The following is a 27,986-nucleotide window of genomic DNA, read 5'->3' as shown; positions in this document are numbered from 1 at the left end:
ACACAAAGATCGCAAGCACTGTTTGGGGTACGGATGTGGTCAGTGCTTACGTTGTTGGTTTGCAAAGATAATCAGTGTAGATATCTAAATTTTATTTATCATTTACTATATATAATGCGTGTCAAATGTTATGCAGCAATCTTGAATAATTGTACGAACTACAAAATGAATGGATACTCCCAAGGAACGAAATTCAAGAATTACCTTAGCTATACAGTTCATCGGTTTGCTTACAAGAATTAGCAATTTGCATTTGAAATTTGAGGTGATAAGTCGACAGTAATGTTCGTGTCTTATTTTGAACCCGAAAAAATGTCACCTGGCCGAGGAGAATCACATGATGTTTGCATCTCGCGCAACTACAATTCTCAGGCGCGTAAACTTATCTTCTTCTTTTTTCAAACGATGAAGACATATGTACCCCGAAAAATTGATCTACAAATCAAGGTAATGGCAGGTTTTTTGTTTTTTGTTATTCCACCATTGGGACTTGTTTAGCAGGCCATCATATAGCCGATCCAATACAGGTCGACATTGTTCAGTATTAGAATTAATATAATTTTCTCTTGAATTTTAATTTTATGTCCCGTTTACATCTTTAAACGTTTTTCCATTTTCACACAGAAAAAAAAAATAATGATCCTCAAGAACTTGTTAAAAGATATTTTCCATTAAATAAAATTTGGGCTTTGGATATACATGTACCCGTACAGTGAATGTACATCTGTACAGTAGGTTGTGACATATTAATCTTATTCATGTTGTTAGGGATACATGTAGTTATCTCTTGGTTGTATATTAAATGGACTATTTTTTGATAAAAAGAGTATCAATATATTCAATTTATACGACCAATTTACGTGGAAGGTGTGGTTTTCGAATAAAATCTAGTTTAACCACAAATTAACTCGAAAGAAAAAAATAAATACGGAGAACTATTTCATAAAATAAATAAATAAAATATGTTTTAACTGACTTTTAGATTTGCACATTTTTTCTTTACAAAAATCTAATATAAACCTTATATGCAGGTTTAATGAGTATTTATATATAGCCTAGTAATTAGCATTTTTGAACGAGGCTGAATTCGTTGTATACACATCAATTTTGTTCGGAATTAAGTAAAGAACAATATAAAGCCTTCTAAAGCTTTTTAAATTCATTTAAAATTCGCGTACATTTTACAAAAGTTATTCCATTCCATTGATTAAAGTTTTAAAAAAAATCAAAATATCGTTTAAATTCTAATAAATATACTTTTGATATGTTCCCTGTATTCGCAACCCGCACAGATGATGTCATTCTGTAATGTATTCACTTCCGCTTTTACTCCATTTTCACTTCCTGTAAAATAAATACTGCTGGAATAAGACTATTTGTAGATATAGCAAAACTCTTATTGTACGCGAAGAAAACAATTTTTGCTTTAATAACCAACACCTCGTTAAAAACCAAAGAGACTTTGATATCACAGGAAGAATTATTGCCCGAACCGTTCATAGAGTGCAAGTCCGATTGACGGAACAGCCAAGGGAGCTAATTATAGATGTGAAATTGGGGGAAGCCTGTATGAGCAGTTTCTGGGTCAGTTTTGGCAGGGATATTACGCGATTTCTGTGCATGTTTCGAGTAATTTAGACTAAACACCTCATCGTTATCATTCCAAGGGTAAGTTTGAATTAATGTGGTTTTCTAAACGGAAGAAAATGTCGAAAAATGTCTGGGTGTAACTTTGTCGGCAACGCGGTGTGCGTTTCATATTACGGGTTCGATTTCCTGTCTGCCAGACTATCGATTGAAATGCACTGATTGATAAGTTTCATTGTTTTGTTACGTTTTGTACATTTATAAGATGTATTTTGTTATGGAGAGAGACAAATGTCAGAAAGCCGGCCGCCATTTAACAAGCATGTACATCAAGCTTGAGTTTTGGGGAGAATCATAGAACCTATTTTGCAGTTGTTTATCTGGGTTTGTTGAAGCGGAGCGCTGCCTCAGAAGCTCGCGTTATCAGTTCTGAGCGGGGAGTCACAAGCTCAGCACGAAATGCTATCTCCTCTACAAATTAAGAAGAAGAAGAAAAAGCTACAATCCTCGATTTGCTATCTTTGATAATTGATAAAGTTGAGAGAAATTAGCAATAAGCACTAAAAATACAAATCAGATGTACTGTACCCATTTTTATGTCTGAACACCTTCAAATGTAATGAAGATTGGTATAGAATTTGCACAGTTGTAAGACATTGAATATTGAGTGTAGAGTGTGTTTTTTCAAGAATTTTAGTGATCGTAGAATGTATCATATATCAGAACATCAAGATTTAAAACCATTATTTTTCTGAAATATTTGATATCTAGATAAGATGGGTTTTCTCCACAATTTTTAGTATTGTTAATCACCAGAAATCAGAATCAATGTTGGTTTAATAGCATTGCTACAATCTTCACCCTAATCTTCAAAGTTGATTACAGTGAGCCGTATGGATGGAATTAAGCTAGCAAAATCCTGGTATTTCAATCTTTGAAGTGCGTTAAAGTTACATAAAACAAACAGAGACCTAGTTTGCCCGAAGATTAGGAGTCCTGCAGTGTTTATTTATAAATGGTAGGTAAATAAAGTTTTTAAATGTTGTAACTACCATGATTGGTTAAGAATCAGGCTGATTTTATCTGGGCTGCATGGGTGACTGATTAACAACCATGAATGAAGGTACAAAAATATGTGGTAGAATAAACTTGTGAAAAAAAAAACCCACCAGAAATTGTAAGCAACTGATTGGAAAGTTTAACAGTGTAGATTATACATCTTAGCCAACATTAATTAGCTTCAGTGTTTGTAGAAATTTACCACAAAAAAATCATAGTTTTTTGATTTTCAACAATGTCTTTATTGAGTTGGGATTTTTTTGATGGGAAAAGCCATAACTTTAAAATGTCTGTTTTATGTAGCTTTCTATTTTGACAGTGTGCATTGTAAACATCTTTACTGTATAACATCAAACCGAGGCCATTTATTACTGGTACAGCATTTGAAGTGCTTTAGTTTTGACACTGTAAACATCTTGCAAATTTTTTGTTGATTGTTATTTTTTTTTTTTTAAAAGATTAGAAACACTGTTGTTGAAGGTTTTCGGTAAATAGACCAGGAATTTGATAATATACATAATTCTTGGAAAACCACTCCCCACATTGACAATCGTTTGGAAGATGTAAAGAAAAGAAAAACATTTCTCTTGGATTCAGAAAAGCTTTAAGATACCCCACAGGTGCCAAAGATATAGCTAGGACTATATATCTCAGATAAAAACAGAGTTTACATGTACCCTGTGTTGAAGATGGGGGAAAAGAGATGCGAGGTTACACCCATAGAGAAACCCAACAACAGTGAACTCTCTTAAACAAGTGTATAGTAACCAGACCCAATTTGTAGACAAGTCCCAGTGTAGGGCTATTTGTGTGAAAGTTCGTTCACTAATTGAGGAAAGCACTTGAAGACCTTACCATAGTTAAGCTGTCATTTCTGACATTCATTGCAAGGACATAGGTGATTCTGTTTGCATAATATCTGACAGGAGTGCTGGAGAGCTGTAGTACGTACTACTGTTTCTACTATCTGTTCCTAGCCGGTAGCCACCGATTATACCTTGTATGAATATTCATATTAGACCAACAACCAACATTCTGTATATCTTGTTGTGACTTAATATTGGATTATTTTCAGAGAAGAATGTAAAGTAAATGCTAATCAAATCAAGTTTTTATTTCCTCACATTCCGAGGAAATTCATTTTTCTATATAATAAGCCATATTACTGTTGCTTATATATGATAATGAAGCACTGCATGTTTAATTGATTTGTTCACAAAATATGTATTATACCCATGCATGTTCACAATATATGTATTGTATTTATGTAAACATTCTTTACATAAATACAACAGTATTATTGTTTAATTGATGAACAAAGAGTCTGCATGGGCCCTTATATGTATTTGAATGAGAAGGGAAGATGTAATTTCCTATCATGAGAACACTATGTATTTGGTACTTGGGTGAAGTAGACTTCTTACACAATGTACAATAACTTGTTATCACATGCTGAGTGTAATAAGTAGGCGTTTTTTCGTTTAATTGGATTGAGGGAGTAAGAATTATCAGTACTAATGACAAGTATTAGGAAGTCTCAAGTCTTTTTCATTTCTGGTGCTGCACTTATATGCACTGCAATTACTTCAGATGTATTAAAACAGAGGGAGAAAAAAAACAGGAAATAGAAAATGATTGAAGTGAATGAATGATTTTGTATTTAGTCTTTATATCAACATGCTATCAAATGCAGTCGGTTTCTTTACAAATAAATAGCATGTGTTTAATCTCTAGGAGTTTCAGTCTCTGATTCTTGGTGTATCGGTTGGAATAAAAGCTGAGTAACAAGCGAGATGGTCAGTATGGGGTGCACCGGTATATGATTTATAGATAGCAGTGTGAGCTGTATCAGTTGAATTCCTATATAGGGCTGAATTTATTGATTCTGGGTTGGTGGAAAAAGAAAGCTCTGCTACATTTATGATAATATTCCAATAGTGCGTTTATTCGCGTGTTGGCCAACAAAACTATTACGTTTGCCTTGTCTAGTCGTCTGGGGAAAGCTTGATGGATCTGAGGCCATGGCAGCCAGTGCGTGGATTTGAATAAATAAAGCCGGGCGCTTTTCTTACCAAATTTGTTTATGTAACGCTCTGATCAAGAAAGATCGGAAGTTAAAAAAAACGAGAAATCCTATAGGTGTATTTTTTTGTATTAAATATCCACTGATTAAAATCTCTGTAGTGCATGCCTCGTGCAGGTCGCCATTGCATTGTTTTGTGTCCTGTGATGTTTAAATACGAGATCAGATTTTTATCATAATGCTGTCAACTGTATGCTGTGTCACAGTGAATGAGATTGACTGTTGAAAGCCTAATAGTGGGAATTTGACATGCTGAGAAGCATGTATGCATATTCACAAACTGCTCCATAACACAACACAAGAATAAGAACCTTGGGTAGAGTTTTATGTTGTTTTTAGATAAAATAAAAAAATGTTGATTTTTGTTGTTGTTTTTGTAGGCCATGTTCCCATAAGGGAGGACAATTCAGCAGCTGAAACATCAAATCAGAGATACACAATATTTGTTTTGTTGGTAAGTTGTCCAGATAGTTATAGTACAGCTTCAGAAAATTTCTACAAATCTCTTCTGAAAATTGCAACCAGGCATTGTTAGCAGGACAGATCATTTCCTCTAATTGCATAACAGAATAAGTATCACTGGTTTACATACCCCCCCCCCCCCCCCCCCCCCGAATTTTTCTACTCGACAACAAGCCTTCTCTAGCCTTTTCTATATTCTCTTTCTCATTGAGAGATGATGATAGATATGTATTTACAATATTTAGATCTGTGGCTATAGTTATGAATGTTGAATTAGCCTCAGAGAATGTCCATTTATATTCATGTAAATAAAAATTCTGATTTTGAGATAGGACCCCTATAGATATAAAAAAAATAATAGCTTGAATGGGTTGTTTATGAGGGTGTAATATAGCACAAAGGAAGATATATACCATAGATTTACTGCCGTTTTTCATGAAGCCTTTTGTGGACCACAAATGTCCTAATAAACAGCAATTTGCAAGCTGTTGTTCTTGTCATTTTATTAGAACTTTGTCCGTTTTATGTGTCACTGCGCTTTGAAACACCTCTCTTTGTTAAGTACATACCGTATTTATATGTATTTTACATTGATAAAAGACTGACCTGGTTAAAGTAAAATCAATGCCTTTTAAGAAGTCGTAAAATATCTTTTTATTGAGGGTCGTGCTTGAGGTTGAAGTGTGATAAATGTATTCTTTACCTGCACCAGGGACATGCTCTGCACGTTTTTCCCCCTGACAGACAGGTTTAATTGAAAATTCAAATGCTTTGGTCACTCTGGGGGTAAAGAGAAGTTTTTTTTTACCTCTTGCGGCAGAAATCGGTGATTATTTTTCCATTTATCAGGTGTCAGATGCATGGTACTGTTTGTTTAATCTGAAGGTGTTTGCCATTGTTGTGCGATAGTGGAAACCTATAGTAAATGAGTTTTACAGATGCAAGGAACACAAGATCTTATCAAACACTGACTGCTTCTCTGCGAACCATGTACATTCACAAGTGATCATTACAACTCTATATTTAACAGAATGCACTTAATGTATTCGCCATACTGTTGCGACTTAAAACAAGTATACACGCATGCACAGTTGATGCAACCAGGAGCTTGCTAGAGATCCAAAAGTGGGTTAGTATGGTGATTTTATTAAGTTAATTTATTGGATCGTTAGTGAATTGCAGCCTGCGTGACACTTGGTTCTTTATGGAAACGCGAGGCAAGCGGCTGCTGTAACAGGGCGAGGCAGCGTGTGTATCAGTGGATGTGAAGATTCTCATGATAAGTCAGCAGTTCTGATGTTGTGTTTAGCTGGTGCATTCCTGGGATGTCTGTAATTAGATTGAGGTCATGAATCTACACCGTGTGGTGTAAGTGCTGCCGTCTGGGGGGAGAGATGTAGGGGATCCTTATTTTTCGGCTGTTATCCTTGTCTCCGCAGGAGTTTCTTTGGGCTCCCTACTCTAGGGGAAGCGGTTAGATAGTTCTACTTGAGCAACAGTTTATGACAGTTTCATGACAGTGCGGGATCTGGTGTAAGTTGTGAGAAGTATTTCGGTTGTAATCTACATCAGGTGTGCCGAATCTGATGCTGTAGTAAGAGAATAGATACACGACATTGTACTATGAGGGTACCGATGCCATGTGTGCAGTGTGAGATAACGTGTGTTTTTGATGTGTACCTTGTGTCTGTATCACATGCCTGATGTAATAATGTCTGGCATGACAGCTGGGGCTTGCAATGACTGGTTTTATAAATAGATTTACTTCGTCCTTACACAATGTTATTTTACAGAACTCAATTACCATTGTATTTCTTTTTGCCAATGACAGTTGCATGCTTAGAATGTCTTGGCTGTCCAGTTTGAAGGGATAAAACATTGGAGTGTGTGTGTCGTTTGACAACTAAACTAAGGATTTAATACTTGTTAAAAAGAAATGGTTTTTCGTTGAATTCTTTAGAAAGAAGCAGCATGAGTCATTGATTTTAAAACTATTGATCGGTGTCTAAATAGGTCAGACATGAGATTGCGTGCGTTTATTTGTTGATTATCAAAGCAATCTGATGCTTAATGTGTTGATCATTTAAATGAACCCCACTATTGATCATGTTGGATTAATATATACATGTATTAACCATCACAAAGTAAGCTATTACTATTTATTGGAGCATAAAGAGGCAAATGACTTTCCAGTATATATACCAGTACTAATTAATTAGTGGCAACTGATTGATGACAGAATATTGACCTAGAAATATCACATAATTAGCTGATCAATTATGCTTGTTGCTCAATAGATATAGTAACTATATTTGTCATGGTCCTCTCAGGTAGTATGAATTTGATTGATTTCATTATAATGTTAATATACCAGTATGTATGGGCAACAGAGTGGGTTGTAACAAGCCCCTTTAATTGAAAAGAAATGGTCAATTATTGTAAAAGTGAATTGAATCATTCTATTTTGCAAGGAGTATGATCGACATATGTAGGTTATTGAGGAAAAAAATATGACAAATTGGAGGCTGGCAGTTCAGTTATTGATTTTTACAGAGGCAGTGATGTGATGTCTGGCTTGTAAGGTGATACAAGTCGCCTTGCAGAGAAAGTAAACTCATAGGGAAAAAAAAGAGGACATAATGTCAACAGGGCAATTTGAATTGGATCTTTGATTAAGTTGTATAATTCCTTAAAATTATGTCTGAAAAAGAATGTCCATTATAAAATTAAATTCAATAGCACAAGTATCTTCTGTCTTTTGACCAGCACTTGTGTACCATTACGTGCAATTGATTTTCTCCACAATCAATAACCATTCTGTAATACAGGTCACTTCCCTCAAATATCCTTGTCCTGATCATCATTCATTAGAGATGGATTTTAGTTGGGAAAGCTTGCTGTTGTTTACTAGCATCCAGTAAATCAAAATGAAATCAGTCAGTGACAAACATTGACAATCTTGTCCATTATGGACCATATCATCGTCATCGATTGCTTTCAAGGAATGGGAAAATGTCTGTCAGGTTACATTAGGGCTAAGGCTGGAGGTGTTTGGACGTAAGAATTATTGCTGAGCGAACTCTTGTGAAAGACACTGTTACATATTTTGATACCGTATCATATGTATATCATGAATGTGAATTGTCAACATATTTTATAAAGGGCTCTTGAGGGTGTGGTGGAAAAAGGCTTGAAATAATAAGCACTTTCTGATATCGTGGGTTCCACTATGAGAATTATAGATAAAAATATTAAATCAAGACATTATGTGACTCGTTGAAAAGAGAAAAAAAAGGTTTATTTTTGTAACCAAATAGCTTATTAAGATGCATATCTTAAACAAGAAATAAAACCTGATACACCCAAGTGCAGTTACTGTGCTGTGGGAATTTGATGCAAGCGTTAAATATCATATTGTCTGAATTTGATGCAAGCATTGACTATTATGTTGTCTAAATTTGATGCAAGCATTGACTGTTATGTTGTCTGAATTTGATGCAAGCATTGACCATCATTGTTCAGTAGAAGATCTGTTTATTTTGACAGGTGCTGAACCAGAAGGATGTCTAACGGTACAGCACACATGAATGGACCCAGCTCTGGGAAATACATAGATACCATAGGTAAGTGAAAGGCTAGCCCCCAACTCCCTGCAGCCGACATTTGATCCCCCAATCCATCATCATTGGTTTCAACAAGACGGGGATAAAGAATGCCATGGTGTAGTACCAAACCTTCTTAGTAAACACGAATGAGCAGTCCTCGGATTGTTATAAAGACAACGCTTCTGTATATCAGTGGATGTTTTTACTTAATGTATTTATTGAAAGAAAAAAAGGGAGCTATTTTTACTCAAAATACTGTCGTGCTAAAATCTTGTCTATGAAAAGACAAGGAAGCAGTTATAAATTGCTTTTTTCTGAACATGTCACTTTATAACTGCATACATTATGGATCAAGGGATGTCAAAATATATATATATATACACACTAGACTAGTTTCCCTCTGGAATAAAAGTGTCTGATCGTTTTGCAGCAAATAACTTGATCCTGTAAGTTTTTAACATCTAACCTGGACAGTTGATTGAATACAATCCAGGTGGTTAGCTGCCATCAGAATTGAAACTTGACATAGATAATTTCAGAATGTTAGGACTGGGATAATATATTTTGACCTACTTCATATCTGGTTTCAGATAATATGGGGATGCGTAGAATGTTTTGTTAGGGTGTATATCTGTAAGTTGACACCATTCTAAATTTGATTGAAACACTGTTTTAATAACAGTGTGTAAAGGGAATGCCAAAATAAAAAGTTTAAAGGAATTTGACTTTAGATTACACACAATATGAACCATAATAAGGGGTCATCTCAAAATACATGCAGTTGTTTTTGGTTTTGAAAATGTTAGGAGTAAACAAAGCTAATTTAATTGACCCACAAGAAAACAATTACACACTTGAAAGAGCCACACTCCACTCAGAATACACATGAAGGTGTTTGGGTGTGTAATGACGCTGTTTAAAATGACAGCTCTCAATCCATGCTTTCAGCGCCACTGTATAAAAGCTAATTTACTATTCACGATAAGATCTTTATTTCCCACAAGCACAAGTTGTTCCGACATCTCATTACAACTTGACCTTGTGTTATTATTCTGATAGAAGCAGGCCTCCTCATTCACTTCATTGTGTTACCCTGTTTGATGTGAAGCATGTTATTTTGTGTCATAATTAACTGTTAGTTTCCCTCTCTCTGGTCCCGGACTTTGAATGACATTTTGAAGCCCTTCAGAACATGAGGGAAGCTCTTTAGCTGTCTCTTTGAATTAGTCTGAAACATGATGCATCCCTCTTGCATTTACATGTAATTTATCTAAAACACAGGCAATGATTGTTATAACTGACATTTTAAAAAGAAAATTTTGATGTTTATCATTTATAGGGGCTGTATATTTTCTAATGTCAAGTTGTAGACTAGGTACATTGTATTGTCTCTGTCATAGATGCATCTAAAAGTAGGAAAATTCTGGATCCTCCCGTGATGATCCCCAGTGAAGCCCCTACTGATAATGTGTGGAATGCTGGTGTTGTAACTGATTGCTGGAGGTTTTTGTCTCTTGTATCTATTTGCCAGCTGTTATTACAGAGCACTCAGCATGAACCTACATTCTATAATCAATTCTCCCTTGTCTGTAATCGAAAAAAAAAAAAAAAAACATCTACAATAATATTGTTCACAGTCATTGTGAATTTTTTTTTCAACCATTTTGAAAACAAGTTGGAGTGTTTTGAGATTGACCCTAGATGTCATCAGACAGCGGGAGAAAATATCAGTTATCAGATATTTCTGGTGCCCCTTTGTTTTGCCTTATCTCTAGTGTCACACGTTTTGTGGGGGGTTATTAGCCCCGCTTTGTCGACCAAAAACCCCAGACTTGTCTGACCAAGACACAAAGATTACATGGCCATACCTGCAGGTAGTCTCTCTGACTAACTTGAACAGGTAAATGTATTGATCGAGAGGAAGAAGAAGTTGTAGGGGTCTCACAGCTCAGGCTGTTGTGATTTCTACATGTTAAGCCAGCTATTTGCATGTAATCAAAAGTAATCCCAGCAAAGGGGCACTGACCCTGAGGGACCTTTGCTGACTCCAGATTGTATCCCCCCCACTTCCCGCAGTGTTCCCTGCTCTGTGTAAATGACAATTTATATCATACATTCTAAAACAGCCTAGAAGCAGCAGCCACCGGTCTGATAATGACTGAGGCATCCAACATTGGCTTCTCGTTTTTGTTGTAATTATGCCATGCATCTAGGGATGATGCACAGCCAGACAGGAATGTCATTATGTATCTCTCAGAGAGAGAGAGAGAGAGAGAGGAGAGAGAGAGAGAGAGAGAGAGAGAGAGAGAGAGAGAGAGAGAGAGAGAGCTTATCCAATCCCTGGAAGAATACTGTCATTGATCTAGATCTAGATGCTGCAGTGTTCATGTGTTCATATGAATAGAGTATTCTTGCATTTAGAAATTCCTATTGATATATCATCCACATGTATAAATAATGCTAGGAATCGATAAAATTCATCACTCAGTTGAGGACCAGAAAGATGAACCAATTTCTGTAATTAGACTAATGAGAAGTATCTAATTTTAGCTCAAAAGAAACTGGTTTTATAATGAGTTCAATATTTTACCCAAATGTAGTGAGTCATGGATAGTAATTCAGACTTCTTATATATAACAAAATTCTTACAGTCATGGCGTTGGCAGATATGATCAAATGTAAAGTCTATGTATGCCAAGTACAATGTTATATTCTTATTCATGCTATTATCAAATCATGCACAACCTTTAATTGTGTTTCTGAGATTTATTGATAATACTGAGATGTATCATGATTTTAAACAGAGAAAATGAGTGAAAACTTTATTAGACACAACATTGTAATTTGGAGGCAGTTGCTTGTTTTGATTAAGCATGATAAGAAGCAGAATCCTTCTACATGTTTTGATTTTATCTGTGCTTCTATAAATTGATACATCGAAAAGGGGGAAAGGTGTAGGTATCATATTTTAGATTTATTTGTATGTTGCCAGCCTTTTCTCTAAAAGAGAATCAAAAACTGTTTAAAATCTATTTACTCAGACACATCAATTAAGAAAACAGCAAGCTAGGAATCTTCCCAACAACTTTTTCTTGGGCATTTGAATCATATAAATAGCACCACTGCCTTAAAATTATCATTTTAATTCACAGAAATGACACGTGCAAGCTCTTGAATAGATTTGTGTGTTTTGATCGGTCAGGGCTAGTTCAGGGAAACAAAATTATCAGCAAACACCCAGCCTGATACAAATGTGTTGTGATAACTGGCTTGTTCACTCCTTGCTGTAGATCTTAAATTCAGATAGCTTACATATTTTTTTTTCATTTAGACTGACCAATATACTTTCTCACGTTTCTGAAGCATTGTAAAGCAGTTAGTTCATAATATATGATAAAGCTTGAAGATATGCCAATAGCAAAATGAATTTCTTAAAATTTCATGGTATATTCATTATCATTTCATAATATTTCCACGGTCTTGACATTGAGCTAATTGTTGTTTTGAACTTTTCTTTGAGTAGTTTGATAAAGGAAAAGAAAATGGAGGAATAATCCAAAATTGAAATTCAGCAGTTCTAAGAAATAAGAAAGAGTGATATCAATAAAGTTGTTTGATTTTTACATTGTTTAGATCCCGATGACCCAGAGTACGTCAAAGAAATGCGGAGGCCGGCGGAGGTGAAGGAAGATGTCCGTCAGATGCACGATCGGAGTCGAGTGTCGCTGATCCTGAACAGCGAGGCGTTTCGTCGGGAGCTTGAGGAAGTGGTGGATGAGCAGATCAAGTCCGGCCCCCACCCAGCCAGTCTCCTCGCCCTCCAGCAAATCACAGACCTGTTACTGCCCCACTCCAAGGGCCAGACGGGGCTGATCAACCGAGGAAGTAAGTAGCAGATTTAGTGTGTACATGTATTATATAGGTAGCTGATTTAGTGTGTACATGTATTATATAGGTAGCCGATTTAGTGTGTATATGTATTATATAGGAAAAGAATAGTTTTTAGAAAGAGATATGTTGGAAATGAATAAATTGTAACAAGATCAAAGCTATCTGTGCAGAGAAAAATTTCAGTACCCTCAGAATTAAGAAGAATAGAGTTCACTCTGAAATGCACCAGAGATCTACAGTGTGTAGAAAAGTGTCAAACAAAATGTGGACAAGCTCTCCCAGATCAAAGCTAGTCATGCAGAGAGAAAAAAATTCATAATGCCCTTATTATAGTAAAAGAATAGACTTCACTCTAAAATGAACATGGTTTTATATTGTGAAAATTGTTGGTTACATAATGTCTTTGGCGGACAGAATGCATTTTTTGACGTGCATTATAAATTCATTTTCTGCAATGGTAGCTAAACGTATCTAGGATCACCAGGACCTTGAAGCGGTAATCCGGTAAAGAGGTTTGAAAGCAGGCATGACAAAAAAATAATTTAGGTGTTCTTTCTGTAGCCAGGAAAATACTCATTTCCTGACTTATCGTCTCTGACTTCATAGGTTTTTGTGTGAATTTTTTTTGCTGGCTATCAAAAGCAATGTTACTTTATGAGATTTTTCTCAGCAGTTAGAGAAAGCTTGAACAGAATAAGCTTATGGTACAGTAATAAACTCTCTTCATTAACTAGTTAGGACTCTTTTAAGATGATTTGGTTTCTATGGTAACCCAATTGCATTCTTTCACCTTAAGTGGACGTCTTTTACCTTGTTTTGTCTGATACAACACCCAGATATTGATTTTCTCATGAATTATTCATTAGCCGTCGGAATTAGATGTTGCACATGTGGTTTGAGATGAAAGAATTTGCATTTGGTGTTTGTTTATTGATCTCTATCAATTAGACTTTTTTTGATCAGCTGACTGCATGAATGCATACTCTTGGCGCATACTCTATGACAGTTCAATGCTGCACACCTTCTAAATAAGGGAGATACGGCTTAGTCATTTAAATTGTTTATTCTCCAGCACTTTTCGTTTTTTTTAAGCTGGTGATTCATTATAATCCTGTGTGGGATGGCCACAAAAATATCCTTATTGCACTATCATTGGCTAGGCTGAGTCCTCTGTTTTATTGACCTGAAAATGTCACATAGAGAGCTCTGAAATGAAATAAGGCCTTGGGCTATTCTTTATCAGGGTGAATTCTAGAAGTGATCTTCAGGTTCCAGTTGATAGACCAGGTGCAAAAACAAAGGAATTCGATTATAATTGAACAACAACATACGAAGATTGTTATCTTTGCTTGAGTAAATATTTTGTTACAGTTTGAACAACTTGATTAATATGTACATTTTGAGAATAGTTCAAAATAAATGTGATGCATACAAAACACTTTTTACAACCATAAACAGATTTTCTAAGGTGATAAGTTTACAGGACAAGTACCTGTAGAGTACAGTTTCCTTTACTGACATGCAGTTTTTGTTCTTGATGCGCAAGATTTTTTTTTCCGATTGTGAATGAAAATAAGTCTTATTTTGTATGTGTGTTTGTAGCGGCCCCAGTAATCCCTATCAGTGACATCAAAGGAACAGATGGGCTGGGCTACTCCAAGGGGGAGAAACTCCTGCGCTGTAAGCTGGCCGCCTGCTACAGACTGGTGGACCTAAAAGGCTGGGGACATGGTATCTACAACCACATCAGTGTAAGTTCCTTCTCCAGATATGAACGCCTGTGTAAACAAACCTTCCAGTGACCCTCCTTATTCTTCCTCTTTATTGGGGAGGTCAAGAGCTATATTTCCCCATGTGCCAAACAATGGCAATAATGATTAAATTTATCATGTATCAATGTCATTGTTTCAATGTCGAGAATTGAAAGCAGGGCAATGATTCATGATGTATTATGCAAACAATTTTATTCATAAGTGATTGATGAATGAAGACATATTTAATGTAGATTTTTTTTGGTCCTGTTTATTACTTAACAAGGTCACGCTTGTTGATATCCTGTTTTACTGGATTTTCGAAATAAAAAAAAATTCAAGACATATCTCAAAAGGAAGATTTTTTTTATACACAGGTCAGAATTAACCAAGAACTGGAGCATTTCCTCATTAACCCGTTTGGACTGAACTATGGGGAGATCACTGCCTCATCCTTAGTGAAGGTGGATATGCAGGGGGACGTGATCGAGAAAGGCACAACAACACTAGGCATCAACAGGGCCGGCTTCACGCTTCACTCGGCAATCCACCAAGCACGACCGGATCTTAAATGTGTCATTCATCTCCACACCCCAGCAGCAGTAGCAGTAAGTCCAAGACCTGTATTAGTCGACAGTGTACTTGATCAGTGTTGTACTGGCAATGATTTCAAGGGCAGACTTAATTGGCATTGGTATATGCCTTGAGTCTATAACTTTATCAAAAGGAATTCAAATAAATCAAAGACTAAGATGGCAATGTTTCTAATATGGGCTTATGTTGCACTGAAGCTGTGCTACAATCTGACCATTGACAGCTGCATGCTTATATGCAAACATGTCACAATTTGTAAGATAAAAAAAAATATCACTGTACTTGCACTGGAATAAATATCTGATACTTCTGTTGCAGGTGTCTACACTGAAATGTGGCTTTCTGCCCATGTCACAGGAAGCCCTTATTTGTGGTGAAGTCAGCTACCACGAATATAATGGCATACTAGTCGACCAAGAGGAAAGGGACGCTCTACAGCGCCACCTAGGACCAAACAATAAAGTAGGTTTCACTGAAGAAGTTATACTGATTACAAAGAAGTCATTTATCAGCTGATGTAATTATCCATTGATCAAAATTTGATTTAATTCTTTTGTTTTGACAGATAATGTTTCTTAGAAATCATGGAGTTGTAGCCTGTGGTACAACAGTTGAAGAAGCCTGGCACTACGCATTCAATATTATGGCAGCTTGCGAATCACAGGTATGTGCACAAAAAGAAAGTCCAGTTATCCCTCCTTAGACCTGCAATCAAATATTTAAGTGAGACTAAGTGATCTGTACTTAAAACAGCATGGCTTTTTCAAAGCTAATAAAGATCACATAATCTAATTCCAATGATGGGCTCAGAAGGCATACAAGAATGTAAATAGATAGGAAAGAAAAATCCGAAATGAAAGATTACACACAAATGATACACCTTATTCGGGGTACTGATATATTATTGATGTAAGTTTGCATTTAAACTTGTGTCTCTACAGATAAAAGCTTTGCCCGCTGGCTTAGACAATATAGTACTAGTAGATGAGGAAGTCCGACGGAAGACGTACGCTGTGGGAAGTCAGGGAGGTGGAGGAGTGGATACCAGCGGCAAGAAGTGGAAGACGGGTGAACTGGAATTTGAGGCTCTCATGAGGCAGCTAGATAATGCTGTAAGGACAAAGTCTGAAATATTATATATACAGTGATATAACACCACTGGAATATAATAATACATACATGCATGAAAACAGTCTATTTTTAATGACGAGCTGGGGGGGGGGGGGGGGGGGGGAGATGTTTACATTGAAGAACAGCTGTCTCAGATTAATGAAACATGACATTTACTGTATTAAATATCTGAGAGCTTTTATGATTGATAGGAATGTTTGAGAATAGGTATAAATTTGTCTTTGTTTTTTTTGTATAGGGGTATAGAACTGGTTTTGTGTACAGACAACCAATCATTAAAGCAGAAGTAAAGCGAGAGAGATGTAATGATGATGTAGAAATCCCACCAGCCTCCAGTTCATTTACATACGTGTTCGACGGCGACTATGAACACTCCAAGTACATGTAAGTACACCACTGTTTTTCTTCTTCTAAATCAAGGCAGCTGTTAGTGGCCAAAACTATAACTATAGAGACTAAATCTATATAAGATGGAGTTAAAGATCGAAAAGGAATAAAGCACTGTCTTTAACTTTCAGGTCGCCGATTAAAGTTGCCATTGAGAGACAGAAGCAGCACTACAAAGCTGGTTGGTTGAACTCACCCAACACATACGTCAAAAAAGAGATGGAAGAGACAGGAACAACCAACCCTAAGAAGATAACAAAGGTAAGAATAACACATTGATTGTGATATATACTGTAGATTCGGAATTAAACGAGAGGAATTATTGTAAACTAAAATGGCGAGCAGTATCCCTTGCAGATTTTAAAACATTGCTATTTTTTTATAACGGTTATGAACTTTATAAAAATCATACAATAGTTTGGTGCTTGCAATTTAATTTTATCACAGTTTGATAGAAAATGACAAAATAGAGGAATTTTGAGCTCGCATACAATAAAGAATTTACAGTGTCATGTTAAGATGAACACCATGATAATAAAATGATATATCCAGACTTTAATGTTAACTGACAACTATTAAAGACAATTATAAAGTCAAGAGACCTGCTCTGAATCAACTTAGATCAAAAATGTAAACAATCTTTTTGGTGTTTTTAGTGGATCCAGGACGGTTCACCCTCTAATTCAGGAACATCTGTAAAACTGGAAAACCCCAACCAGTTTGCACCTCAAGGAGCAGACCCTCATGAGTTCAAGAAAAAGCAGAAAAATGTAAGCATAATAGAAAATGAGAACATCAGTTTGTATATTGTTAAAAGAGATGAAAAAAAGAAATGGGCTTTCAACAAAGTCAGTTTTATTCCCCTAATCTAACATTATATTGTAAACTTATCAGTAACATATTAAGTTAATAATAAATCAAAATTATTTGTCTCATGTGCTTCCCTACTACCATGTTTTACTGTAACAATGATTTAACTTTGAGTGTTTCTGTCACAGATAAGGAAGGATTACTATGAGGACAAGGTGACCGCTGGGCCACAGTCGCGGGTTCTGGAGGGCATGACCTGGGAAGAGGCCCAGCAACTCCAGGTAGGTGTCTGGTAATACCACACTGTAACTCCGAGTACAGTTCTTCTGAGTACCGGGTTACAGAGTCATCAGTCCTGAATAGGATTTCATCATGCTCTTATATATGCATGATTCATGCAACAGTTTCCATGCATCAGTTATGCTTTTGGTGTTAACCATGAAAAAAATAGATAAGTTTGCAAGAATTGTTTCAATCAAATGTATGTCTTGTTTTTAATGATGTTTGAAACCGTAAAGAACTGAAATGTTAGTGATAAATGATAGAATTGGTATGAGTTAAAACTAATCATGTTATGAGGTTTATACAACCATGAAAGAGTGATTTTTCTGCTTTGTTGTTTTATCTTTAGCTTTGGCACCAGCCTAAGGGGGATGGATGGTCAACAAATTAACCATCACATCTACCAGAAAAATCTAGATATGATTTCTTTAGCCATAAACTATTTTCTTTTTTTAGAAAAAGAAAATTTCTAATATTTAAGTTTTAAAATTTTTAATTTCCCATATTTTTGTAAAAAGCTCTCCTTCTAAAGGAGGTAAAATTGTCCAAAAATGACCAAAAACCATCCAGCCCTCTTAAAGTTTGATATGTGCATCTGATTCAGAATTTGTTTTTCAGCTTTTGATTTTGTGATGTGATTTGAAATGCTTCTTTTTATTTTGTCACTACAGGCGGAAGGCAAACTAGTAAGTTTTCATTTACTTCATCTCTTAACCTTCATGCTACTGTTTTATTAACACAATATACCTCATTCCATAAGAACAGGTTAACATGCAATATTCTCCATGTGTACATGTTTTGCTAAAATGGTAATTTCTTGTATTTTGGATTTCTTGCTTTGTTTCAAAACAGAGTGAAGTTGTATTTTCTGTTTAAATAAAATACAAGTAGCAGATAAGAAATTAATTGAAATGTAATATAATCATTATTTCAAATATTCAAGTTAAAGGGTATGGAATTAAATAAAGAAAAAGATTAATAATCTTGAAATTTGTATTTAATTAATCAAAATTTTGTTTAAAGGCTGGGAAATATGAGGTATGATTTCTGGTGCAGCTTCATTTATTTTTGTCTTTGATTCAGACAAAAAACTAACACTTTGTACATAAACAGGGAGCTTTGTTCTCACTAGGCAGACATTACACAATTGTGATCACAAAATGGGGAGGAAGTGGTCTACTGCTTATCCTCAAACCTGAATCAAATTATATTTTTTAAATTCTTTACTTTAAATGTAAATAAAGATGGATAAATTCTTGGGAAGGGGGTTAGGGTAAGGGATTGTCAAAAGTTCATTTCTCTAAATTCTTTTTCCTTCAGTATAATTAGATATTGTTTGCAGGTTTTGTGACGTAGAAGTTTGCAGAGGTTGCTTTATTCTATGTTAGATGAACTATATACCATAGCTTTTTTCTCTTATGACTTTATACAATATTTACTGTGCTGAAGCAACAGACCTTTTGTCCACTTCCAGAAAAATTCATTATATTGTAAGGTGAGGGTAAGACATTTTTGTTGTCAAGACCCCCATATTGTTCAATACATCCCGGCTGACCCATCAAATACCGACAGAGATAGACTACAAGCAAGCTGAATTCTAACATAGCACTTGCAGCGCAACTCACACAACACAGGTCTGCTCACATACCGTACATTGAATAACCAACTAAACAAGTAGAATAAATTACACAGTCAAATCCTAACTGCTTTTACATTGTAAGGGTACTGTAGGGTGATCCCCACCTAATACCTTCCATCCAATGCTCCCCATGTCAAAATCCAAGAACTGATAAACAGACTTTCATCTGATGATCGAATTATTTTCTTTCTTTCAGTAGATAGAAGTAAACTTTTTGTAATTTTCTTGCTAGGACAAATTGCTAGAAACTCAAAAATTTATTAATCATTTTTTTTCTCTTTATCTATCGTATTTTTAAAATAATATTTTTCTTTATGTGAGTATTATCACTGGGATTTTTTCACATATTGTTTGATGTTGTGTGAACACTATTTGTCATTTTTGGAAAGTAAGAGAAGGTGTTTTTTGTTTTTTTGTTTTACAGTATTTACATTGATTGTAAATTTTTAAAACTATGAAGTGTCCATATCTTTATGATTTAGCAAACAAAGTAAGTTTGTGTTCTTACTTTGTGTATATACCGGTTTTGGTAATATATGGCATGCCCAGTCATACACAACTAATTAGTAATCTCTTAGTCTATAGTGTGGCCTTGTTTCGTTTAGGACGGCACTCTGAGCATGGCCGGCGACAGTGTAATCGTGATTGGTGCGGCCTCCAAAGGCATCATACAGCGCGACCAGCAACACAACGTACAGGTCTACAAGTCTCAGTACCAGGCCAATCCCTTCGAGAACATGACCCAGGACGAAATCGACCGGTACAAGGTCGAGGTGGAGAAGAAAGCTAAAGGAGAACCAGGTAAAAACGACTGGTCGATGAGCAGAGGTGTGGCATTCAATCAGTACTTAAATGATGACATTGAAAAAATATGGATGATATTGTTAAAATTTTTAGGAAAAAGATAGGAATTTAGCAAGTCATAACTTACTTTTCTTTGTTAGTATTTTCCTTTGATGGTATTTTATGATATAGAAAATTCTAAGCATGGCGTATGTGTAAATTTCAGTGTCAACCCCAACAGAAGATTCGTTAGAACCAGGACCTGATGGTAAGCTCATCTCCACAGAGGAGCGCATGCAGATAATTCAGCAGCAGCAACAGCCGGAGACAACCCCTGAGAAGGCGGCCCCAGTAGAAGGTACGGCCACCCCTCTAACTCGCCCTACACACCATATCCACCTTATTCTTCTTCCTCAGCAGTCTGGGACTCGGTGTTGTAGTATTAGTTGGTGTTTTCCCCATCCCCAGCTTTCTATGTTGTACGATTGACAAGAAATTCACCTATTGTCAACAAATATTTTTTCGGTCAAAACTGTCGAAAATCTTTAATGTTTTTCAGCAGAAATATTTGTTGATAATGGGGATGGTGATGTCATAAGAGTGGTTGATAAAGATGCATGACAAATTTTTGAGCCTGTCTGTAGTTTTAAAAATTAGAAACACCCTGTAGAATAAGAATTCCCATAGAAGCTTGCAATCACAGCTTACTGGAAATAGGTACAATTACTTGTAGAGTTTGGACATCTCACAATACAAAAGTTAGCTGAAAAGATGTTCACTTGTTTTTGATTTTGATTTATGATAACCACAATCACTATCTATGATCCATTTAATAGAAGTTCATTGGTAAGTCAATGTATTTATCAGGAAATATAGCTATAGATCTTTATATGTAGCCTAGTGAATTAAGGTTCCAACATGAGACCTCTGTTTTCAATCATGACACTCCATTAACATTTAGGAATACATGCTGTGTTTCTTGTACTTAATAGTTCACAAATGGACAAGAAATAGTATAACAACCTATTTAGTAGAAGTTATATACATACATTTTACATGTACAGCTTAGAAGTGACATGATATACAAGTAATTAACTGATTTTCAGCAGAAGCTTATTTTGCACAGCATTGCTTATTGCACTTTATATACGATGCACACTCACATGAACTGTTTTAAGGGTCAGCTTTGGTAAAAAGAAATTCCTTAATATTAGCAGAGTGATTCTAATGTGATATTAGACTTACTTCCCCTAATATTACTGTAATACAGTTTATATATTGAAATCCTCAACATGTTTGCAGGGAACTATAATATTTTAGTAATGTACTTTATTGATAAAATCAACATTTTACCCACCATATTAATATCACAGAAATTGAAGAAAATATGAACCTGCAGTCATGTTGTTGACTAACCAATGCTTTTGTGGAAAATAATGGGATTTGGTATTGTAAAGAAATAGTAGAATACCTGTAAAAAGGCACAAGTTTTTGTACTGCTGTTCATCATCGTTTAACATTAGGAGTAGGACAACAAACTCTCAGCACTCAGTTACATACAGTACAAAAACTAGTGTGATGCATGAGGCTTGTGGTAACGGTGTATATCCTGGCATGTTTTGTTGTGTAGTTAAACACGCTGTAGAACCACCCAAACCCGCTGTTGTTGATGATGATGACGATGTGTTTGTTGATGAGTCATCAGCACCTCTATCTCCTGCCACTAATGGTACAACCAAAGGTTTGTAGTTAGTTTATTCAAGCAAGCACTTGTGTATGCAATCCTCCCACTGTCAGAGCATCAAATGAAAACACAACCTGTCAGCAATTCTTAGTGTTTTCAGCCTGTTTCAATATGGATGTATTTGTACTATATAAATGTATCTCTCATCTTTGTTGTCACATGTTATAGAATAAAATTTTGAATCCAAATTTTGACAAAAATTATCTAGATTATTGACCTCCCCCCTAAATTTTTTTTTCATCTGACATGTTAAATGTTTAATAATTTATGATGTTTTTATGGGTGGTAGGGGTGCTGAAAAAGTCTAGAACTACTTAAGATAGCAGAAACAAGTGTTTTAATCAGCTGCATATAATTGTATTTATTTTAATTATTTCTTATTATTTATTAGCTTTGTTTGCACTAAACAGCCTTGCACGCTTTAATGACTTTGTATGTTAGAATGCCTTGTATTTTCTGCTTTCTAGCTTCCAGAAATAACCGATCCTCTCGAAGCTCTCGTGGCTCATCACGAGAGACCAATGTGGATGACATACTCAATTCCTCCTATGGGAGCCCCAGCAATAACAAGGGTTTGTGTCAAAACTTCTTGTGGTTGACGGTTCCTGACCTAACCATTAATACAAATCCTAACCAACATGCAATGAATAAAACAGTAATGCACTGTGCTTCAAGAAAAATCTAATCAACTTTAAAAGATTATGCAAACAGAGGGGGTTCTTGTAATCATTGCAGTTTGGTTGAGTGACACTTTTAATGTAGATAGAAGTAATAAAGTGAGAGTGACTTGGGACATTACTCAGCAATGTATCCACTTGTATTACCCACACAATTTCATTTGCCTCACTCCTATTTGTAGATTACACTATCTTTTGTTTTCTTTCATGTCTCTTGTATTTGCACATTTGATTTTCTGTAATATATGTTTACACTGATATCTTGCATATTGTGTTGTGTCGAAAAATGACATTAAAAAAAAGGGTGGGTGGGGGTAAAACATTCTTTGGCTGAGCACTTGATCGATGTCATTTTTTGAATCTATATGTTGTAACCTAACCTAATGACTGTTGTGTGTATCTTAATTTGCTTTGCATGTAAACAGAATCTGAGGAGCCTAGGCCATCACAATTACAGCGCTCTGAGTCCACTCGAGAGCCTCCCCGTAGCCCAGAATGTAAGCCATTCACCAATTCTCTACCTCCATTGAGTAACCCATTCTAAGCTTAAGGACCCTCTATACACCTTTGAAAAAATTATTTTTAAATTTGAGAAAAAATTGCATAAAAATATTAGCATTTTGAGTTTTCTAACCCAATTTTAACATAAGATACAGGCATTTTAACCCAGAAATAAATCTTTGTAGACAAAATATACTACCTGTAATGAATGAGAATTGCCTCTAGAAAATGCATGTAAAATAAGTTTTCAAATACTTCATATTGGTCCTGTCTAAAGCTCAGAGCACAATTGGAAAATTCTACATACTACCCAAAAATACCCTGAAATATGTGTGCAGTGCATAGAGGGTACTTAAATATAATGGAAGGATAAAAAGAGCCAATTCTTAATCAGAACATTCAGTTGTTAAAAAGAAACAATATTACAGTAACTCTAGATTGTACATTTTGTACTAATAAAAAATGCAACATATTTATTGTGACAATTATTTGCTCAGTGATTGATGAATTAAAAAAGAAGAATTTTGAGCGATCTAAGTCAGACCGCTGGGCCCGCGGTAAGTGTTGCGTCACGCTCTAACAGATTGCTGCATGCTGCCACTGACACACTTAGATATCACTCATATCTGGAACTGGTGCTAAAAATTCATTTCTCTCTAACAGTCCATTTACTCCATTTTGGGAAGCAAATGATGATGAAGTGTTAAGGGTGAAGGGAATTTGAAAAAAAAAAAAAAAAAATTTCATTGTAAAAGGAAGATCAGATTGTGTTAAGTGTAACTCATTTGACATTAAAAATAATTGTACGTGTATTCAAACAAATCAATCAAAAAAATTAGTAGGTGTATAGTCAATTTTAAAATATCACTTTAAAATACTTTTGCTTTTACAGCTTTATGCTTTTATATTTAAAGTAATTTACTGGTTAAAAATTGATTCTTCATTGCTGTAAATGGTTATATTTTGTAGTTACATATTATTGTAGTACGAACATTATTTTTAAGAAATTTGTATAACAAGCAATTTTAATTGCAAACTTTTTTCTGAATAAAATATAAATTTTTGTATTTGTACAGTTTGTTTCCGCACAGTCTTACACATATATTATATTCCTTTCATGATTATCTCTATAGATCACAAAATAAATGGCGATGAGAAAACAGGATCTCCTTCCAAGTCGGACACCCTGAAGTCGACAGACAGTGCCAGTGGAGGGGAAACTCTGGAGGATCGCAGCAGTAAAGAGGTACACATAGGTTCAAACTGGTTGTCAGTCTGAGCATCATTTCAATCAATTTACTCAATGAAGTATCTGGATCAGCCATCCTTAATAAAGCCTCAGCATTAAGCATTATATTTTTGGAGTAGAGTCACTTCAGTCCTTTGTAAACCTTGGTAGTAAAAAGATACGGTACTTATACAACCTCAGTATAGATAACTAGTAACTTAAAGCATTTTTATCGATGTAGAGGAACATTTACCACCTTCATATCAGTTTTAATAATTAATAATTAACATATACCCGTGTTCTTTTCCAGGGATCTCCAACTAAAGATGCACCATCACCGACTAAGGACAAGAAGAAGAAAAAGAACAAGTTCAGGATGCCATCTTTCTCAAAGTCCAAAAAGAAGGAGAGCAAAGAGAGCACCATCTAGATATCCCATGATGCCTGTTTCAGATCTTCATCCTTCCACACTGTTTATCCTGAGGTTTCGTGCAGTGGTGCATTCTGGGTGAAAGCTCAGACAGCAGACGCTTGCCAATTGAACGTTTTGCTTGTTAGTCATGCAGACAGTGTCATACACTGATATATATATGTATGAGCACAGAGAAATCCTGCTTTACACATTTGAAATTTTGTGAAAACAATTGCAGATTTACATTAGTAGTTGTACTGCTGAAAAGACCACCTGTAAAAGCAATATTTATCCTTGTAAAATTCATAGATTATTTGATTTCCTAGCATGGTACCCGTACATTCTGATATAAAGCTACATTGAAGATGTTGTGCCTTCAACAGCATGTGAAATTTTATTAAGCTTCCATGGAGATATGTGTTAGATTTGTTTTCACTCCAAGTTTCGATGTTCGATATGTACATGTAGTAGTGGAGAAGAGGGCAGGATTGTTATGATGTTGCCATGGGAACAGTGCGGGAGGGTGACAGTTGCTGGGCTATGTAAATGGTGAAGCTGTTTTTATATCTTGTGTATGTTTATGCAACTCTATGCTTATCTTCTCCATTTTGAGCTTATTTCGAGGAAGCATTTTAATTATTTTTTTCACAAACTGATTGCAATATTGCATGCTCCTGTTTAATTTTTTATTTTTAATAACCAAATAGTTATTAATTTAAAAAAAAAAAACTACTTTAAATTTATTCACATGTACATGTATAACCCATGTGTAGAGATGGATAATATATTAGGAATGGAGGTAGGAAATTCATACAATGGATTGTACATACATCATTTTAACTTACAAGAGAAATGTCTCGTCCTTGTTGTCCTAGATCTGAATGTTTATTGCTGGCTCACAGAGGCTGTGTCTGCTCATTTTATCTACATGGATGTACCATTCTGTAAGGGGGTTCAGCTGTGGAATCGCTATATATAGACTCCCACGGATTCTGAACAGGTTGACCCTTCTGTAATGGTGGAAACCTTTTTTTTTTTTAGACATATATTGATGTACATTTTTACAAACTTTCGTTGATCAAGTCTTTAGTGTAGAGTTGTCCTTATAGCTAAATGCTTTGAGTGTTGTGCAATGTTCATGGGGAAATCTTAATTTTCACCATTGTGTTCTTGAGATACTGCAATAGAGTTAGGTTGTAGGTCATCTTGGTGCAAGTCCCTATCTTCCTATACACTGGGCTAATAGGGAAATGCCAATACAAATTATAGAAACACTTTAAAAAACATAGCACTTAAAATAAAACATAAACTAAAATAAACTCAGTTGTAAATTTTAGAATTTATGAGCATTTTAATTTGTTTGTTGACATTAGAATATATGTCAAGTCCAATCAAGGGAAAAAATTTTCCCCAATAAACATGTAAGCATAATATTAATTTGCAGTGAAAGCCTTTGTAGTGCTTTGGGCATTAATTGAAAAGTCATATCAGATAATTTTAAAAGGTCTTCTTGAATTTTTTTTCACTGTAAATGAAGGCATTTGTTACTAATACTAACAAAGTAAATGTTAAAGTACAAGTGTATTGTAACTATGTATTATACATGTACCGGTATAAGGCAGAGAGGAAATTCTTCGAAAGTATTTAAGTTTGTCTTGTTTTATATAAATGTATCTCTAAGAATGATTACATTTACTTATAAACAATTAGCTCTGTTATTCTACATCTAATGATGTGTTGCAAGAAATTGCAAAATTGATTTTGGGAAACAGGTTTGCCGTATTTATTAAAACCAAGTCACAGTTTGAAAACACGCTCAGATTTCGAGGAAAGAAAGCATGTCTTGAATTAACATGTACATGTATTAACATTGTATGTCATTGCAGTGTGTTACAAGAAGAATGCTGGTGGAATTGTCATGTAAATATCCCAAGGAAAAAAAATGTCCTCCCTAGCTTTAATGTAGCGTGCTTCTCTGCTTTTGTAACTTATGGTCTATATAGGAAACAAAAACATTCCCACTTTCTTTGTAAATTGCTTAGCATTTTTTCACATTTTCTTAATCTTTTACAAGGGTTTGTTGATATCTTGATATATATTTTTTCTCTCTCTCTATGAACAGTAAAGAAAGGAAAAAAACAAAGGAAATAATAGGCTGACCTTACAGAATTTTGAATGTTTTATGTTCACTTGTGTTTCTTTTTACCAAAATTAGACCTGTGATTTTGTTTTTGTTTTAAAAATTTGTTCAAAGCCATGTATATAGTCATTTTGTATTGATACAACCATGTAAAAGAGCCTTACTGCAGAAGTGAATATATAACCGCTATCATGTCAGTGACTAGCTGATTCTACTGTATGTGCATTTTCATTTTGACTGTAGAACAGAAGTAATACAGATTCATGGTAGCTTCTCTTGGTGTTTGTTTTCTTTTGATCAACACAGTGGTATAGACTATTTTAACAAAAAAAAAAAAGGATGCAGAGACTGCTTAAAAGCAATACTGGTAAATATGAACAAAGATGATATGAACCGGAACAAAGAGTCAAAGTTTTTGGATGTAATAAAGGTATTCAGAACTTCGACTGAATTCAGACTGTAACAGCCAAAAAATAAAAGGTTCCTCTGTTTTGAAAAACATACTATTTTAAAAAACAAAGACTGCTTAAAAGCAATACCAGTGCACATGAAAGTACTGGAACAAAGCGCAGAAGTTTTCGGATGTAATAAAGGTATTCAGAACTTCGACTGAATTCAGTCTGTAACAGCCAAAGAACAAAAGGTTCCTCTCAAAAAAATAACTATAGTAGACAATAATTTCCATTTCGGAGTGTGGTAACTACAGATCTGTGACTACGTGTATAATAGCTTAAAAGTATTAAAATATCAAATTCATTTTAGGCTACTACCATTACTATTACCATACTACCATTACTATTACCATACTACCATTACTATTACCATAACCATACTGTATTTTGCTACCCAAGCAGTAGTTAGAAGGTGACAATAGTATTTAACATCAAGTTAATCAAAGGTGAAGTACTGTGGTGCTTGACAATATTGTGATTGATGATCAATTCCAAAATAAGCAACAATACTAGTAATTGACTTTCCACAGAGAAGAATCAGACTACCGTACTAAGATCACTTTCTTTGAATCACACAGTTCTGGCTATGGTAATATTGGATGAATGACTGAATTAATTTACTGGTACAGTAGGGGACTATCAGATTGAAAGATGACCTCAGCAACTATTGAGTTGTTGACTTCTAATATTATTTGATAAAACAACACATTCTGAATAATGATTCACCAACATTACAAAGACATTTTATTGGTGGACGGCTACTTCATT

At 35.1% G+C, this 27,986-nt stretch overlaps 1 protein-coding gene across 18 annotated transcripts; it reads left to right on the top strand.

Annotated features, from left to right (window-relative positions):
* The first annotated feature begins 1,384 nt into the window (after window positions 1-1,384).
* Window positions 1,385-27,040, top strand: LOC105327307 (alpha-adducin). 18 transcript variants are annotated; one of them, XM_011427681.4, is made up of 23 exons: window positions 1,386-1,668; window positions 5,110-5,183; window positions 8,738-8,814; window positions 12,430-12,681; window positions 14,290-14,438; window positions 14,816-15,046; window positions 15,351-15,494; window positions 15,598-15,696; window positions 15,974-16,144; window positions 16,402-16,547; window positions 16,682-16,811; window positions 17,207-17,320; window positions 17,549-17,641; window positions 18,314-18,328; window positions 18,666-18,680; window positions 19,887-20,082; window positions 20,291-20,422; window positions 21,695-21,805; window positions 22,276-22,380; window positions 22,911-22,982; window positions 23,484-23,543; window positions 24,120-24,232; window positions 24,525-27,040. In XM_011427681.4, the coding sequence occupies exons 3-23, from the start codon at window positions 8,754-8,756 to the stop codon at window positions 24,642-24,644; spliced, it is 2,529 nt and encodes an 842-aa protein (XP_011425983.1). In that variant the 5' UTR covers window positions 1,386-1,668; window positions 5,110-5,183; window positions 8,738-8,753; the 3' UTR covers window positions 24,645-27,040. The 18 variants fall into 18 exon arrangements, with proteins under 18 accessions (XP_011425984.1, XP_011425983.1, XP_011425990.1 ...); XM_011427682.4 differs by lacking the exon at window positions 5,110-5,183 and having other exon boundaries at window positions 1,385-1,668; XM_011427688.4 differs by lacking the exon at window positions 23,484-23,543 and having other exon boundaries at window positions 1,387-1,668.
* Window positions 27,041-27,986: the final 946 nt, after the last annotated feature.

This window comes from Magallana gigas, chromosome 8, assembly GCF_963853765.1.
Source record: "Magallana gigas chromosome 8, xbMagGiga1.1, whole genome shotgun sequence".
Classification (NCBI taxonomy): Eukaryota; Metazoa; Mollusca; class Bivalvia; order Ostreida; family Ostreidae; genus Magallana; species Magallana gigas.
Note: the sequence above shows the minus strand (reverse complement) of the source record. Positions and strands in the feature narration are given on the sequence as shown.